This window comes from Gopherus flavomarginatus, chromosome 6 (assembly GCF_025201925.1).
Source record: "Gopherus flavomarginatus isolate rGopFla2 chromosome 6, rGopFla2.mat.asm, whole genome shotgun sequence".
In the NCBI taxonomy this organism is placed as follows: domain Eukaryota; kingdom Metazoa; phylum Chordata; order Testudines; family Testudinidae; genus Gopherus; species Gopherus flavomarginatus.
The window spans coordinates 137180197-137197640 of record NC_066622.1 but is presented as its reverse complement, the minus strand read 5'-3'; the positions used below and the strand labels follow the sequence as shown (position 1 = coordinate 137197640).

General features: G+C 52.9%; 1 protein-coding gene across 1 annotated transcript; it reads right to left on the bottom strand.

Annotated features, from left to right (window-relative positions):
* Positions 1-897: 897 nt before the first annotated feature.
* Positions 898-16202, bottom strand: KAZALD1 (Kazal type serine peptidase inhibitor domain 1). The gene is made up of 4 exons (XM_050958209.1): positions 15598-16202; positions 6348-6508; positions 2089-2236; positions 898-1180 (listed from the first exon to the last, which is right to left on the bottom strand). The coding sequence occupies exons 1-4, from the start codon at positions 16097-16099 to the stop codon at positions 1089-1091; spliced, it is 903 nt and encodes a 300-aa protein (XP_050814166.1). The 5' UTR covers positions 16100-16202; the 3' UTR covers positions 898-1088.
* Positions 16203-17444: the final 1242 nt, after the last annotated feature.

The window sequence follows — 17444 nt, the reverse complement described above, 5'->3', positions numbered from 1 at the left end:
CTCCCTGCCCCACCATCCCGAAGCCACAGTGTGGCTGGAAGAGAGGAAAATCCATCCATGCACAAGAGGAGCCGAGAAAAGGTTTAATAAACTGGAGTGAGAGTCTCACCCGGAGTCAGGAGAGAGGAACCTTTCTGCGGTTGGGTGCTAACCCCGGAGGCTGATCAAAGTGCTCCGAGAGGCCGTTCCAGCTGCAGGCACCAGCATGGCCCCAGGCCTGGCTGTCACCGTGCTGCAGCGGGGGGCTACAGAGCTGGTAACATGCAGGCTGCTGGGAATGGGGCGTGGTCGTCCTCACGTGTTAGTGACAAGCCCTCTGTGTCGCTCTGCAGGGGCTGGATTCTGAATCCCATTTCCGACCCCCTAGCCAGTCTGTCCGTACTATGGCAGCACCCTAACCTGGGAAGCAAGTCCTTCCGCTCCTCGAGGATGGCTCCCCATCTTAGGAAGGTGGCTCCAAATCTCCCCAAGACCAAGGGACCAGTTGCACCTGAGGATTTCCAAAGAGCACTTCCCGGCTAGGCCCGTCAGGGCTTGATTTGGTTACCACCTGGTAACCGGACATCGGAGTGAACAGTTAGCGGCCAGGCTCGCTTGGTGGGTGGGTGGGTGTGTCTGACCAGGATCCCCAAGGTCTCTTGGTAACAGGGGAGCCAGAAAGGAGCTTAGCCAAGCCCCTGTTTGCTGGGCCCCATAGCCACTTGTGCTGAGCTGCTCTGAATGGGGAGATGCTCTTTGCACGGCTCCAGGTGCCGTTCGCATTCACCTCTCCTGGGAGCCACTAGACACCTAATAATCCCTCCCTCCCCCCAGCCTGCTGCTGCCCCCTTCACCCTGCAAAGGGATATATTGAAAGATGGACCCCCCTCCCCCCACCAAAAGATCTCAACCCAAAACTGTTTATAGCAGAAGGAGTTTCCATGTAGGGGAAGGGGTCTGCTCAGGGGATCTCCCCAAACTCCACCCACAGAGGTTCCCGAGGAAGGGGGCCAGGTGTCCACACCTCGCACTGCCGTAGAGGAGGAAGGATGGCGGATGACGTCTCCCTCCTGGATCCCAAACTTGGTCCCACCTCCCCACTGCAGCTGTTAGTAATAATCATCCAACTCCTCGCTCTCCACGTCGTCCTCAGGCCCCGGGCGCGGCCTGGGCAGGGACAACCCCGTCATGTTCAGCTGATCTGGAAAGACAGCACAGAAGCCAAGGGGTACAGTTCTACCTAATCTCCACCATACGCGCCCCAGGCCCCTCTGCCTCTCCCTGCCCCTGGGGATGATTAACCCAACCACTCAGTGGCATCAACACCCTGAATCCTAATGGGCCAAATCCATCCCTGGCCTAATCCTGCTGCCATCAGTGACGTTGGACCGGGGTCAATTAGTGCCCAAAGCCAAGCACAATATGAAGCAGCTTCTGCTAACTCACAGCAATGGGTCCAAGCAGCCCAGTGGCTGGAAGAAGGTGCAAGAAACCCGCACAATGGACAACGATGGAATAACTTGCCCCAGAGGGTGGCTCCTTCCTGACCCCTGTCAGCGAGTGGTTGGGGGATGCCCTGAAGCAGGTGGGTTTCAGCCCTTCTTAACAACGATATAATGTATTCACTCTGATCTTGTCTAATGGAACCAACAGCTGTGAGTGTGCACATTTCCTGCAAGCACGCATGCACCCGCTCCTCCCGAGCTCTCCTGAGCCCCATGTGTCTCCATCCTTCTGTAGTTTGGCCTCAGAGCCCCCACTTGTCTCTAGGGATCAAGAATGGGTAAGACACTGGGCAAGGGGTTTGTGGCGTCCCCCTCAAGTGGCTGAGCTGCTAGAGGATAACAGCCTACTGCTGCCTCAGAGAATGGAGTTCCTCCTTTAGCCCAGGCGGTAGAGTGCTGCTGCGGTGTGGGAAGTCCCTGCTGACCACACAAAGGATGGACCCACAACCAACTCCCCCACCAGCAACCCTAGCCAAGCTGCATGGAGCTGAGCAGTGAGCCCCCAGCATAGCTCTGTTGGTGATTGGGGAAGGCCAAGTGTCCAGAGGAAAGCAGAACCCAGCTCCCTGAAGCGCAGGTGCTGGCCGGGGGACGTCTCACTTACCCGGCGTCAGCACAGTCAAGCTGGCGAGCGCAGCCACTTCCCCGACCCTGTTCCTGGCGAAGCAGCGATAGGTGCCCTCGTCCGTCACCCGGATGCCCTGGATCTGCAGCCAGCCAGTCACTTCGTATTTCTGGGGGCCACCCCTGAACTGGGGTCAAAGACGTTCAGCTAGCATCAGCTGGGCGTACGGCAGAGTGAGAAGCCGGCGGCTGCCGGGGTCCAGCTGTGGGAATCTGCCAGGCCATCCCCAGGACATCGCCGAGGGAAAGGGGTCTCTCTTGACCAGCCTCCTGGGGCCAGCCTCCTCCCCAGTGTAACTCGGAGGCAGCCAGGAATGTGACCCCCAGGGTGAAGGCAGCCCTAGGATACTAACTCCCTCTAGCGACCTGGTAAAGGTGGTGGCTCTACGCAACTGGACTAACACAACACAGGGCCCTTGGCTGGCAGCCGCCAGCAGCAGCAGCTGTGTGGGGCTTTCTGGAGGACGTAGGCAAAGGAAGGGCTCTTTAACGGTAACTGAGGCCACGCAGGGAGCCATCTTTCCAGGAATAGCTCCCTTGCAACACCCCTATCCAGAGACCCCCATCGCAGCCTGCTGGGAAACGCGACTCTCCGGATCCACACAGGAATATGCTCATTTCTATTCAGATGTGAAAATCTGAGGCTTTCTTTTAAAAAAAACCCAAACCCTGCAAACACTTAAAAGGGCCTAGGCAAACCCCACCCAGCTGTCTGGTTTTCTGCTGGGGTTTACCCTCTTCCCTTCCATAAACAGGATACACAAAGCCAGAAGAAACTGACCGATCGCCGAACGTTTGTGTCATCCCTGCTCTGCCCTGCCTGTAAACCCAGGGCCTCTGAGCTGCCTCCAGGACTCTGCGCTGCGGATAAGAGATGGAAGGCTGGAATTGCTTTTGATTACCAGTTCCATGACAGTCCAGAGGCACCTATTTCCAGCCAGCATTTTTATCTGATGGGGGAACCACCCTGCACTCCCCTCACCCACTTCCCATTGTTGTACCGTAGCATCCCTTCCTGCATCCCCTGGTGACCCTTCCCCCAACTTCATCTGACACAGCACCTCCACCCGCCTCGTGCTGTCCTATCCCAGCGAGACATGGGAACTGCAGCAATTTCGGTGAGGCTGTAGGTGACCAGTGAAGCAGACGGCTGTTAGCCTGTAGTTAGTGGTGTAAGGTAACCAGCGTTCCGGTTCCTATCAGATTCTAGCTAGTCCGTCACCAGCCAGGGATGATCGGACATGCCACATGGGCTCCAGTGCCTTGTACAAAGAAAGACTCAAGTGACAAGGATCCATCACTTATCTCTGGAGACCCTCCCATGGTCTAACATCTCAATGAGAGCAAATAATTCCTCACAGGACTTGATTTTCCTTTGCTTAATTTCGTCCCATGACTCCTACTTCTGCCTCCACAGCCCACCCTAAAACAAGTCTTCTCTCCTCTATTGTTCATGATGCAGAAAGGTCACTGCGTTCCACCCCAGAAGTGGCTGCATCTCACTGGTGATGCACAGTTTATTATCGTCTAGCACATATATACCAGCTTCTTGAGGTCGTGGACATAGCAGGTTCCCTGCCCATGGCAGAGGTGGAAATTCAGGAGTGTGTGTGCATGGCTGATACAAATAAAGTCAGTGGAACGCAAGGAGGACTTTCTGAAGTCCAGGGGTTATTAAAAACTGAGGACAGGTGGTCTAAGGCTCTGCACTGGGTTTCATGAGGTTCAATTCCCGCCTCTGTCACATACCTTGGCTAAGTCACTGAATCTTTCTGTGCTTCAGTTTCCCATCTGTAACATTACTTCATTTCTCTCACCCTTTGCCTGCTTAGACTGTCAGCTGCTTGGGCAGGGCCTGTCACTGCCCAGAGCCCAGCACAAAGCTGAGCCGGATCTCCGTTACGGCCTCACATCAGAAAGATGGGCCAGTGCTTACAGTGCTAACCCGGGAGTGGGTTCGACTCCCTGATCTGCCCCAGGCTCCCTGCAGGACTTTGGGCAGTTTCAACGGGCGTTAGGAGCCTACGTGCCTTTGGGGATCTGGCCCTGCCTGGTAAAGTCTCCCAGGGTAGCTGGCCCTTCAAAGGGAGCTGGGCCCAGCCTCACCTGTGATGGCTCAGCTGGCTCTCAGCTGAGACGCAAGTGATTACAGAAGCCAACGGGGAGCGTATTTGGGGAGAGCTCCAGGAGACAGGCTGGCAGGCCCCGGCGCAACGTGACCAGCAGCCGTGTTGTCTGGAGGGAACCCTGCAGAAGATCCCAGGTGAGGGGAAGGTGACATCGGTGTCGCCAGCTTCATGTGGCTGAAATAAAGCTGAAGCCCTGAGGAAACGGGTCTGGGCCAGACATGGCGTGGCGCTGTCTTTCCTTGGCAGGCTGCCTACCCATTGCAACCCGTCTTGTTCTCGCCAGAGAGGGCCTTACCCACTCATCATTAACACAATTGAGCTATTAAACTGGACAAGCAAGGAGAGGAAAATGCCAGCGAGTCCAGAATCTGGCCTGCCCCTGTCTCCTCAGCCTTCCAGTGATCTGACGCTTCTCTGGCCAACACGCGTCTCCTTTAAAGAAAGCAACTAGCCCCTCAAGGCACTGTCCTCCTCTCTGCGGCCGGCCAACTTGTGAGACAGGCTCGTGCGGAATTCAAAGCTGACGGGGCAAATCAGAACTTCATTTCCCTTGCGATCCCCAAAGCTGGGCCCTATTTCCTCTCCCTCTAAGGCCCCGCTTTGCGGCTCCCACCTCAACTCCAGGAAAAGACTCGATTTCACCTGCCTGTGACATACATTTGTGGCCCGGTTGTGGGTTTGGGGTTTTTTCCCTTGCGTGAGGTGGAAGAAAAGAACATGCTCCAGCCACGTTCCAGAGATGGGCTAGGTTCAACCACAGCTCGCTGGCTCGGTGCAGGAGCCACTGCCTGAGGGGCTCTGGTCTTTGCTTTGCTGGAAGATCATGACAGTCCCTTCGGACCTGAACATCTGACAATGAAAGTCAGGTAAATCCAAAGGAGAAACGCGGCCCCGTTTTTAACGGCGAGGGTGAAGAACCATTGCAACAACCTACCAAGGGGAGTTGTGGATTCACCATCTCAGATCAAGACTGGCTGCCTGCTGGAAGATGCTTTAATCAAACACAAGAGATTGGGCAGCCAATGGCGTTAGCTGGGTGAAATGCAAGTGGTCTGTCAGGAGAGAGTCTGTTCTGCCTTAACCTATGAAAACCATCCTTTAGACCTGGCAGATGCCCCGGGGATGAGATTGCTCATGATCACGCTTAGAGCATGTTGTTTTCTCTCCTTCCCAGGCAAGAAGCAGCTGTCTAGTTATGACCCGATCAGGCCACAGCCACTGCTAAACACGGCGATTTGTGGCAGAGAGCCAGGGTCCCTCCCTCTGGCGGGGAGGGAAACGAAGCTTCCTGTGGGATTGGCCAGCGCCCTACGTGTTCGTCAAATGGGAGTTGCTTCAGTTGAAGGCAAAACTTCAGCGGAGGAACCATGTACCAGGCCAACAATCTAGCTGGACATGCCCCTTAGCTCAGCTGTGCCCAGAAACGGGATCGTTTTCAATCTCTCCCCATAACGACCAAACATCCTGCTGGAGCCGTGCTGCATTCCCCCTCTCTGGCACTCTCAGTCCATTCCCCTGTGACTCCGGTACCTGGCCTTGGGTTTGACCAGCCTGTGGCCCTTTTAATAACTGGGTTCAACAAAGCTGAGCACCCCCTGCTCTCCTACTGCTGTGCCAGGGAGAACAGCCGGCTGCTCACCCTCCCCGGGCCCCAGAAGACATGTCACTGGCGCGGTAAGCGCTGGGCCACCAGTGGAGCCGTGGGGACAGAAAGCATCACGGCCAGGTGATTACATGGCAGTTTGCCCACAGAAGGCACAAAAACATGGGGGCCCTGAAAGGGGCAGCACCGCTGCGGGAGAAGGCAAAGAGCCAACCAGCAGCGAGCGACGCGGACCCGGGTTCCTGGGGAAATCCGATAGCTGTGAGGGGCCTGGTGGGAGCAATGGAAGGGATTGCCTAGTTCAGGAACCGGGGATGTGGCAGGACAGAGGGTACAACAGCCCATCTGCAGGCAGGAGGTACAGAGACGAGACGCCAAGGAGAGAGGTAGAAAACACCACCCTGCAGCTCAGGGGAGGTTTGCCGTCCCTCCAGCGAGCTGGGGTTTCCTCTGATGACCGAGCGTCCCACCCCAGCCACTGCCTGGAGCTCTGATCCAGCAGCTCACCTGTACAGAGATGTGGGGGTCATCTCCCGGTAGCAGGATCTCCGCTCCGTCCTTCCGCCACTCGATGGACGCCATGGGGTAGGCAAAGACCTCGCAGCCGAAGATCACGTCCTGCCCGGTGACGTTCCACACGTCGTAGGGAGGAGACAAGATCTGGGGCTCTGGGGAAGGAGGTGGGGGAGAGAGAGATGAGATGAGGGACCTGTTGGTTCAGAGAATTGGCCAGCCCCACAGCAGATCGTCTGGGTGGGAGATGCATGGTCTGATCGCAGGCTGACAAAGACACTTCCGTAGCACTCCTCAGGGCAGATGGACGTGCCCCAGCCCAGCATCCCACTCAGATGGCAGCCATACCAGGACGGGCAAGTGCCAAGAGCTAGCTGCTCCTGGACCCATTCCAGTCTCACACCACAAGAGCCATTCCTGATTTGCACTGGAGGTGAATCAGGCCCAGGCCTGATCGCTGCCTCCAACCCACCCCACGGCCGCTGGGAGCCTTCCCCCCTTCATTAGCTCAGCTCACCTCGAGGATCAAACACCAGCCCCTGTCACCTTGGCTGGCCGGCCCGCTTCTATCCTCACCTCGGCACTCTGCCCATTCTGCATTTCCCCTCGAGTCCTGCCCGTGTTCCCTCCATCGGCCTGGAAGGGGAACGGAGCCCTGAAGCACCATTTGTGAACATCCCTCTTCCAGAGACGGCCGCAGCCCATGGCTTCCATCCCAGGCCAATGCACCGCTCCTGGCTTCAGGAGCATTTCATTTGGATCCTGAGGCCGTAATAACCCCACTCATCTCCCGAGACTAGGCATCAGGGTCTACTCATGATTGTTCTCACTACAGGCAAGGGAATCTTTCCTAGCTGCTAGACCAACGGACTGGGAGTCTGGACTCCTGGGTTCCACTCCCAGTTCTCCCAGCCTGGCCTTAGGCAAGTCCCAACCTTTCTAGGTGGGGGGATGGGTGCTAATTCACTAGTGAACGCCTGTGAAGTGCTTTGAGATCCTCAGCAGAAACGTGCCAAGGGAGCAGGCAATAGTCCAGGGTGGAACACAAGCGGAGTGATTTGAGGAGCGGCCGTTCGTTAGGATGGCAGCTCAGTGGGTGCCACTTTCTCGTTAAAGACCTTGTCGGTCTTCCCAGCCTAAGCCCCCGTAACGAGGCTTTCAGCAAAGTCACTGCACACTCAAAGTCACGCCCTTCACATGCCGACCGCAGGGCCAGACTCAATTACCCACCCAACCGTGCTACCTCATTGCAAGCCGTTTAACCCTTGCAATCATCCAGTGCCAGCCCCTCGAGACCGACACTTACCTTAGCCTTCCCTAGTTACGCTTCCCCCCGACTCCCCGCCACATGCTGGCTGGCTTCCTGCTGCACCAACAAACCCAAAGGTTAACAAACCCTAAGTGACCTCTCCCAAAATCAGGAGATTGGCTTCACACGCTCATGAGATTTTGAACCAGGAATCAAGGCTGGGTGTTTTTCATTTGCCTTCTGCATTTTGAGCCTTTAAGCTTCATGATTTCAGGCTTTTGTCTGCAACCAGGAGGGCTAGAAACTTGCTTTCAAAAAAAAAAAAAGAAAGCTCAGATTCTCCCAAAATCCTTTGACTCCAGGAGCTGAGGCTTTAGGTAAGATATCAAACAGCATGAGAGCTGGCAATGCTGGAACTTCTCTGACTCTCCTGGCTGTAGTAGACGAGCGCTTATAATAATCCCTAGCGCTTTTCAGCCTTAGATCTTAGAAAGTGCTTCCCCAAAGCAGACAGGGAGCTGCAGATAGGGGAGTTTGAGAGGGAATTTGACAGAGGGAGCTTACAATGGTTAGGAAGACCCGCAACACCTGTGCCAGCACTGCTTCTGTCTCCTCCACCTGCACCTATAGCCAGACAGAGCACCTGAGCATGGATGCTTCTACCCAGATCCTGGTGTGATTTTGCAGGGACTGTAACTTGCAATTTCCACTTACTGATACCCAGGCTGGGGGGGGCATCCAATGTGAAAGGTGCCTACTGGTGGAATCTCTCAGGCAGCAGGTGGGAGAGCTACAGGAGGAGGTGGCTAGGTTGAGGAGCATCCGAATCCACGAGCGATTCCTGGACAGTGTCCATGTTGAGACAGCTGAGGTAGCTGTCCCAGTACACAGGACTGCTGACTCACCACTGGCAGAGGAAGAGATGGCTCAGGGTGGACACTGGCAGCTGGTTACTTCTGGCAGCAGGCAGTGCTCCACCCCTGCTCCGAACCGTCCCACCGTGGTAATAGGTAACCATTATGCTCTTCTTGATACAGGAGAGAAGGAATCACCCCCTACAGTAAAGGAGGAGAAGCCTCGTACTCCTAAGGCTGGGACGTCTGCTACCACCACTGAGAATAGGAAACATAGGGTAGTGGTGGTCGGAGACTCCCTGCTGAGGGGGACGGAGGTCCCCATCTGTTGCCCTGACATTTCATCTAGGGAGGTATGCTGCCTGCCGGGCGCTCGTATCCGAGATGTTACAGAGGCATTGTCGAGGATTATCCAGCCCTCTGACTACTACCCCATGCTACTCATCCATGTGGGCACAAATGATACTGTGAGGTGTGACGCTGAGCGGATCAAGAGTGACTACAGGGCTCTGGGAGTACAGGTGAAGGAGTTTGGAGCACAGGTGGTATTCTCTTCGATTCTTCCTGTCAAAGGTAGGGGCCCGAGCAGAGACAGATGCACCATGGAGGTGAATGCCTGGCTGCGAAGATGGTGTCACCAGGAGGGCTTTGGCTTCCTTGACCACGGGATGCTATTCGAGGAAGGACTGCTGGGCAGAGATAGTGTTCACCTTTCGAGGAGGGGAAAGACCCTATTTGCACACAGACTGGCTAACCTAGTGAGGAGGGCTTTAAACTAGGTTCGATGGGGACAGGTAAGTGGGGAACATGGAGACCTGGGAGATAGGTCGGAAACAAGAGGGAGCGTAGGCTATAATGGCAGAGAGAAAAGAGAGTCAGGGCGAAACTGGGAGGCAAGATCAAACCAGTGTCTTAGATGCCTATATACAAATGCAAGAAGTATGGATAATAAGCAGGAAGAACTGGAAGTGCTAATAAATAAATACAACTATGACATTGTTGGCATCACTGAAACTTGGTGGAATAATACACGATTGGAATGTTGGTGTGGACGGGTACAGTTTGCTCAGGAAGGATAGACGGGAAAAAGGGAGGAGGTGTTGCCTTATATATTAAAAATGTACACACTTGGACTGAGGTGGAGATGGACATAGGAGACGGAAGTGTTGAGAGTCTCTGGGTTAGGCTAAAACGGGTAAAAAACAAGGGTGATGTTGTGCTAAGAGTCTACTACAGGCCACCTAACCAAGTGGAAGTGGTGGATGAGGCTTTTTTTAATCAACTAACAAAATCATCCAAAGCCCAAGATTTGGTGGTGATGGGGGACTTCAACTATCCAGATATATGTTGGGAAAATACCACCGAGGGCCACAGACTATCCAATAAGTTCTTGGACTGCATTGCAGACAACTTTTTATTTCAGAAGGTTGAAAAAGCTACTGGGGGGAAGCTGTTCTAGACTTGATTTTAACAAATAGGGAGGAACTCGTTGAGAATTTGAAAGTAGAAGGAAGCTTGGGTGAGAGTGATCATGAAATCATAGAGTTTGCAATTCTAAGGAAGGGTAGAAGGGAGTCCAGCAAAGTAGAGACAACGAATTTCAGGAAGGTGGATTTTGGTAAGCTGAGAGAGCTGATAGATAAGGTCCCATGGGAATCAAGACTGAGAGGAAAAACAACTGAGGAGAGTTGGCAGTTTTTCAAAGGGACACTATTAAGGGCCCAAAAGCAAGCTATTCCGCTGGGCAGGAAAGATAGAAAATATGGCAAAAGACCAGCTTGGCTTAACCTCGAGATCTTGCATGATCTAAAAAATAAAAAGGAGTCGTATAAAAAATGGAAACTAGGTCAGATTACAAAGGCTGAATATAGGCAAACAACACGGGAATGCAAGGGCAAGATTAGAAAGGCAAAGGCACAAAATGAGCTCAAACTAGCTATGGGAATAAAGGGAAACAAGAAGACTTTTTATCAATACATTAGAAGCAAGAGGAAGACCAAGGACAAGGTAGGCCCACTGCTCAGTGAGGAGGGAGAAACAGTAACAGGAAACTTGGAAATGGCAGAGATGCTTAATGACTTCTTTGTTTCGGTCTTCACCGTGAAGCCTGAAGGAATGCCTAACATAGTGAATGCTTATGGGAAGGGGGTAGGTTTAGAAGATAAAATTAAAAAAAAAAACAAGTTAAAAATCACTTAGAAAAGTTAGAGGCCTGCAAGTCACCCGGACCTGATGAAATGCATCCTAGAACACTCAAGGAGCTAATAGAGGAGGTATCTGAGCCTCTAACTATTATCTTTGGAAAATCATGGGAGACGGGAGAGATTCCAGAAAACTAGAAAAGGGCAATTATAGTGCCCATCTACAAAAAGAGAAATAAAAACAACCCAGGAAACTACAGACCAGTTAGTTTATCTTCTGTGCCAGGGATGATAATGGACCCATTAATTAAGGAAATCATCTGCAAACACGTGGAAGGTGGCAAGGTGATAGGGAATCCGTCAGCATGGATTTGTAAAGAACAAATCATGTCAAACCAATCTGAGAGCTTTCTTTGATAGGAAAATGAGTTTTGTGGATAAGGGAGAAGTGGTGGATGTGGCATACCTAGACTTTAGTAAGGCATTTGATACAGTCTCGCATGAAATTCTTATCAATAAACTAGGTAAATACAATTTAGATGGGGCCACCATAAGGTGGGTGCATAACTGGCTGGATAACTATACTCAGAGAGTAGTTATTAATGGTTCCCAATCCTGCTGGAAAGGTATAACAAGCAGGGTTCCACAGGGGTCTGTTTTGGGACCGGCTCTGTTTAATATCTTCATCAACGACTTAGATGTTGGCATGGAAAGTACGCTTATTAAGTTTGTGGATGATACCAAACTGGGAGGGATTGCAACTGCTTTGGAGGACAGGGTCATAATTCAAAATGATCTGGACAAATTGGAGAAATGGTCTGAGGTAAACCGGATGAAGTTTAACAAAGATAAATGTAAAGTGCTCCACTTAGGAAGGAACAATCAGTTTCACACATACAGAATGGGAAGAGACTGTCTAGGAAGGAGTATGACAGAAAGGGATCTAGGGGTCATAGTGGATCATAAGCTAAATATGAGTCAACAGTGTGATACTGTTGCAAAAAAAGCAAACGTGATTCTGGGATGCATTAACAGGTGTGTTGTAAACAAGACACGAGAAGTCATTCTTCCGCTTTACTCTGCGCTGGTTAGGCCTCAACTGGAATATTGTGTCCAGTTCTGGGCAGCACATTTCAAGAAAGATGTGGAGAAATTGGAGAGGGTCCAGAGAAGAGCAACAAGAATGATTAAAGGTCTTGAGAACATGACCTATGAAGGAAGGCTGAAGGAATTGGGTTTGTTTAGTTTGGAAAAAAAAAGACTGAGAGGGGACATGATAGCAGATTTCAGTATCTAAAAGGGTGTCATCAGGAAGAGGGAGAAAACTTGTTCACCTTAGCCTCTAACGATAGAACAAGAAGCAATGGGCTTAAACTGCAGCAAGAGAGATTTAGGTTGGACATTAGGAAAAAGTTCCTAACTGTCAGGGTGGTTAAACACTGGAATAGATTGCCTAGGGAAGTTGTGGAATCTCCATCTCTGGAGATATTTAAGAGTAGGTTAGATATATGTCTATTAGGGATGGTCTAGACAGTATTTGGTCCTGCCATAAGGGCAGAGGACTGGACTCAATAACCTCTCGAGGTCCCTTCCAGTCCTAGAGTCTATGAATCTATGAATTATCCCCATTGTACAGCTGGGGAAACTGAGGCATTGAGAGGACACCTGGTAAACCAATGGAAGAAGCAAGAGACGACCCCAGGTCTCCTAAGTCCCAGTCCCCTGTCCACTAGTCCACACTCTCACCCAGTCACAGGGAGGTAATCAGGGATGTTCTAGGGTTACTTAGTCTCACCTCAGTGCAGAGGCTGGACTAGACGACCTCTCAAAGTCCCTTCTAGTCCGACGTTTCTGTGATTCTGTGTGCACGGACCTTTCCAAGCACATCTGAAAGCTGCTCCCACCCTACATATAACACAGGATAACAGTCGCAGTAGCCTGTGGGTGGCCTTTCTGGCTACAGCATCGATAGGGGGGAAAATGTGGCGAAAAACGTCACCAAAAAGAACTGCTCTTGCCCTGTGTTTTCCACCCTAACCAGAAGCTCAACTGATCACCAGACCTGAGGGGTTGAGGCCCCGGGGGAGAAGCGTCCTGCCTCCTGACAGCTCGTCTGAGATCGTGGCAGGGGGTCTCTCTGAGACTGCAGCGCCTTTGTTCAATGTGGGCAGCACCTTTCCAGTCCTGGGGGCTCCGCCCGCTCACAGAGACAGCCGCTGTTTCGGGCTCGGCCTCGCTGCAAGAGATGGTGCTTTGGTTCTTTCTCGCTGTTGGTTTGCTGAATCTCCAGCACTAGTCAGACTGAGACTGAAAATGCAGAGTCTGAGCAGAAAATACAGCTGCAAAATTCAGCGTTGGCTTATGACTCCTTCCAATATGTTAGGGTTGGGAAGGGGGGGTTTCAAGGTTATTCCCGACTGAACCATGACACCAGCACACTTGCTACCATCCTCGCCTGGCCTAGTAGTGTGAGTTCTCCAGGGAAATGAGATCATCAAACCACGAACAGCTCCTGCCAGGAAATGGGGAAGACATGCCCACGGATGCTTTTTTGGTGTGTTTGTTTTTAAAATTGTCTGGCCAATTTGGAGGCAGAATAACATCCCAGCAGCAGCCCCGGCAGCCTAGGGCTTCTCAGTCACTTCTCCCTCCAGCAAAGGGCACCATTCTTCCAAAGCCACAAGGTTTGGAAAGCGAACTCATTAAACGCCAGCCTGGCCCCCTAGCCCCCTGCGGGATCCTGCTGACCACAGAGTAAAGGGCCCAGCAGGCTGCCCAGCCCAGAAACCTCTCAGTGCAGCTATCTCAGGGGAAGTGAGGGGGGCATGGCCCCTCTGCCATAACCTCATGCCGCTTCCATCTGCCAATGGGGCGAATTGTGTCTTGGTGGCACCTCCTAGCCCTCAGGGGACAATTCAAGTTCCTTCTCCGGGGGGTGAGAGAGATCAATAACGTGCAGGCTCTCAGATGTGCCAAGGCTCCTTCATGCGACTTCGGCTGCTTAAAGGAGGGGCGAATCCCCCAGCCCACATGGTGCTTGCACCCGGGCATAGAGAGCAGGTTGGGGGCATGACTGGAGCATGCTCGACTGCAGCTTTTCTCTGCTCCATCAGGCCCTGGGAAGGAGATGTAAATTAGAGCAGCCCTGAGGCTCCTCTAACTTACTTCCAGGACCGAGCAGGCTCTAGAATGCAGGAAGCACAAAGGTGGCCCCTACTCCTGTCCCTGCTCCAAGCACAGGAAAGGGGGAACTGAGACTCTCAGGGTTACGTGTTTAGCCACAGCCCAGTTTTCATACCAGGCCCCTGGAACCCACTAGTGTGTGCACTTGCTATTAGCTCTCCAGGCGACCTTGCAAAGGGCGAGGGTGGGGTTGCTGCATCTCTCCAGGATTGGGGGCTTGTCTCTGCCCAGGGCTGCCCAGAGGATTCAGGGGGCCTGGGGCAAAGTGGCGGAGCTGCGGCGCTTGTACTCACCCAACACCAGTCTGGGTATTCAGTGGCATTTCAACAGCAGGGGGCCCTTCAGTTGCTCCACATCTTTGGCAGCACTGAAGGGCACCCTGCTGCCAAAATGCTGCTGAAGACCCGGACTGCCACCAGGCCAGGGCTCGCGGGGCCCAGGGCAAATTGCCCCACTTGCCCCCCTCACCCCCCGGGCAGCCCTGTCTCTGCCACATAGAATCATAGAATCTCAGGGTTGGAAGGGACCTCAGGAGGTATCTAGTCCAACCCCCTGCTCAAAGCAGGACCAACCCCACATACGATGGGAGGGGTCTGGGAAGGGCCGAGGCGTGGGCAGGGCAGGGCAGGGCAGTTTTCGGAAGCGCCTGCCGGGGTGCGGGGGTTAGCTGCTGGTATTGGTTTATTTTTGTAGCCTGTGTCAGGGGCTCCCACAATTTCAGATCGGCACCTTTATTAGTATTATTATAACTCAAACTACCTCCCTAAACATGCTGAGGACTGACACAGCTGCAAGCAGCTGGAAGAGGAGTCAGTTATTTGCCTAGTTTGGCTCATGCAGCCACATTCCTACGGAGAATCCTTGCCAAGAAATCAGATCTCACAAGATAAAGCACGTTCGAGGGAGGTTACTGTGACAGGAATAAGCTGTGAAGCAATTAGCATAGCTGGAGGTGTAAGCTGCTGACATTAGGTTTCAGAATGAACACCCCACTACACCAAATGAGGGCAGACCCATCTTTCTCTTAGCAGGATTGTTTCAGGGTCTGTCTGCAGGCTCAGGCAGGCCATAGTTCAATGGAGCTTTTCTTCACAATAAAAAAGGATAGAAATGTTGATTTTTTTAGTGAAAGCAAATTCGACAGAAAATACTGGAAATATTATTTAAAAACAGTGCTAACCTCAAGCTATAGTGTGGAATGGTGGATATTTCTCCTAGTCTCCTTCCAGAACCTACCTGACAAACTAGAGGTGGCTTTTAAAAAGTAAATTCAAATAAGCCAGAAAACCAGATTAAAGCAGCCCAAATTCCCATTTCCAGGAGCAATGGGAAGATCCCAGGAAGACGGAGGGGTGCAGCAGCTATTTCTGTTTGCAATGACAAGTGAGGGTGAAATAAGTCAGCTTGAGTTAAAACTAGTCAGTAATAAAACCAAGAATTCACTAACAACTCCCTGGAATTTTCATATGTGTTTTGAGTGTATTAGCTTCTGAAAACCCCCCGAGATCTTCCCAGAATTTCTGGGAAGAACCTGGCAAAGGTCCCTGCAGATTTCCACTGGGGACTATTTGCTATGCTACTCTGGAAAAGCAGGATGGTTAAATCACTACTCTGCTACAGGCTTCCAGCGTGACCTTGAGTGTGTCACTTCATCTCTCTGTGCCTCGGTTTCCCATCTGACAGAGACCTACAGCTCCCATTGTTTTTGGGACTTCTGGTCTGGTGCATGGAATGTACCCCTGGATCTTTGGCTGGCATGCAGGGGAAGGCTGAAAGAAAGGCATTGGAGGGGAAGGGGGTTTGACCCCAGGTACTACCTGATTCACAGGGTCCCTCATGGGCCACGGTGAGATTTGCCTCGGGATGGGCATGAAACACCTCCTGGAACTTGCAGATCTGAGCATAGGTCTTCCCATCAGAGCCACACAGGGTCTGGCTGGAGAGGCAAGCGCACTGAGGCTCAGGCACCTCGCCCTTCCGGAGGTCCCCCGTGTCCAGCTTGCACTCCAGGTGGTCCCCACACTTCCCGTAGAAGTGATTAGTGTTGTCCAGGTCGCAGATCTGCCCCTCCAGGTTGGCACACTCCCAGCAACACTCGCACGGGTCCCGCACCAGGCCTGCCAGGCATCCTCGGGGCATGGGGCATTCCTCTGGGCTACAGTCCAAGCAGCTCTCTCCTTCTTCCAGCAGCCTTTGCCAGCCACGCTGCAGGTAGTCCGGGGCATTGGGCAGTGCCCCGCAGGGCCATGGCAGGGCCCAGCTCAAACACAGCAACAGAGAGAAGAGTTGAGAGGGGGCTGGGTTGGCAGGTTCGGACATTCTCAAGGGCTCTCTGGGTCTCGGAGCCTGGTCGCCACCATCACTTAGACACTGGACCCCGGGCAGCCTCTCCCTCTTCAAAGCCAAGAAGCCATTAACGCCTGCAAGGAAAGCGAGCTAGGTTACTGGGTTACTAGAGCACAGGGAGATGCTCCCGCCTGGGATGGCACAATGCAAGGAGCAGATCTCTGACCATTCAGACATTTGGGTCTGATCAGCATCCCGCCAGGGGTGGCTCTAGCTTTTTTGCCGCCACAAGCACGGCAGGCAGGCTGCCTTTGGCGGTGTTCCTGCAGGAGGTCCCCAGTCCCGCGGCTCTGGCGTACCCACCACTGAATTGCCACCGAATCCGCAGGACCGGCAGACCTCCCACAGGAGCGCCACCGGCGGCAGCCTGACTGCCGCCCTTGCAGGGACCGGCAGGACACCCCCTCATGGCTTGCCGCACCAGACACATACCTGGAGCGCTGGCACCTGGAGCCGCCCCTGCATCCCACGGTGTCCCATGGGTCTTCTCCAGAAGGATAGAGGGAAGGAGGAAGGGCCCCGACGGGAGGACAAATGAAAGTGTGGTGGGTGGGAAGACAGAAATGATAGGAAATGGGTCTTATTCCCAATCTTGTAGCAGGAGCACAGTTCCAGTGATTCTCAGGAAACCACCAATAGTGTATTTCCTTTCTGGGCGGGTGATGGGCTTTCAAATTCTTTGAAATGGTTTGGGCAGCCAGCGTTAGCAATGCGGGCCACCCCCGGGCTTCAGTCCTAGATTTATTTTGATTCAGGACAGAAGGGCCCGTTACAATCACTTGACCTGACGTCTGCCTCGCACAGGCCAGCTTCAGCTAGTGGTTCCTATCTCCAGCCCAGAAACAGCTGCCTGAGCTCCAGCTTGTCCTTTAGAAAAACAGCCAACCTCAAATGAAAGACTCCAGGCCACAGAGAATCTACCATGTCCCCGTTCCAATAGTTAATCCCCCTGCCTGTTAGAAATGTGCATCTCGTGCACATTGGATCATCTCCGCTAGATGAAAGCATCTTCTGCCATCATCCATCTTCCCTCTGCCCCTGCCCATGGCAGGTGGCTGCATCAAGTTGCCTCCTAATCTTCCCTTCAGTAGGCTAAATAGATGGAGATTTGTGGCGCTGGGGGAGTGTTGTCTAATGGTTAGTGCAAGTGACTGGCAACCTGGGCCTGTCCCTGCTGAGCCTCAGATTGCCCATGTGTGACACGGAGATAATGCGACCTATGGGTAGGGTGACCAGACAGCAAACATGAAAAATCGGGATGGGGGTGGGGTGTAATAGGAGCCTATATAAGAAAAAGACCCAAAAACTGGGACTGTCC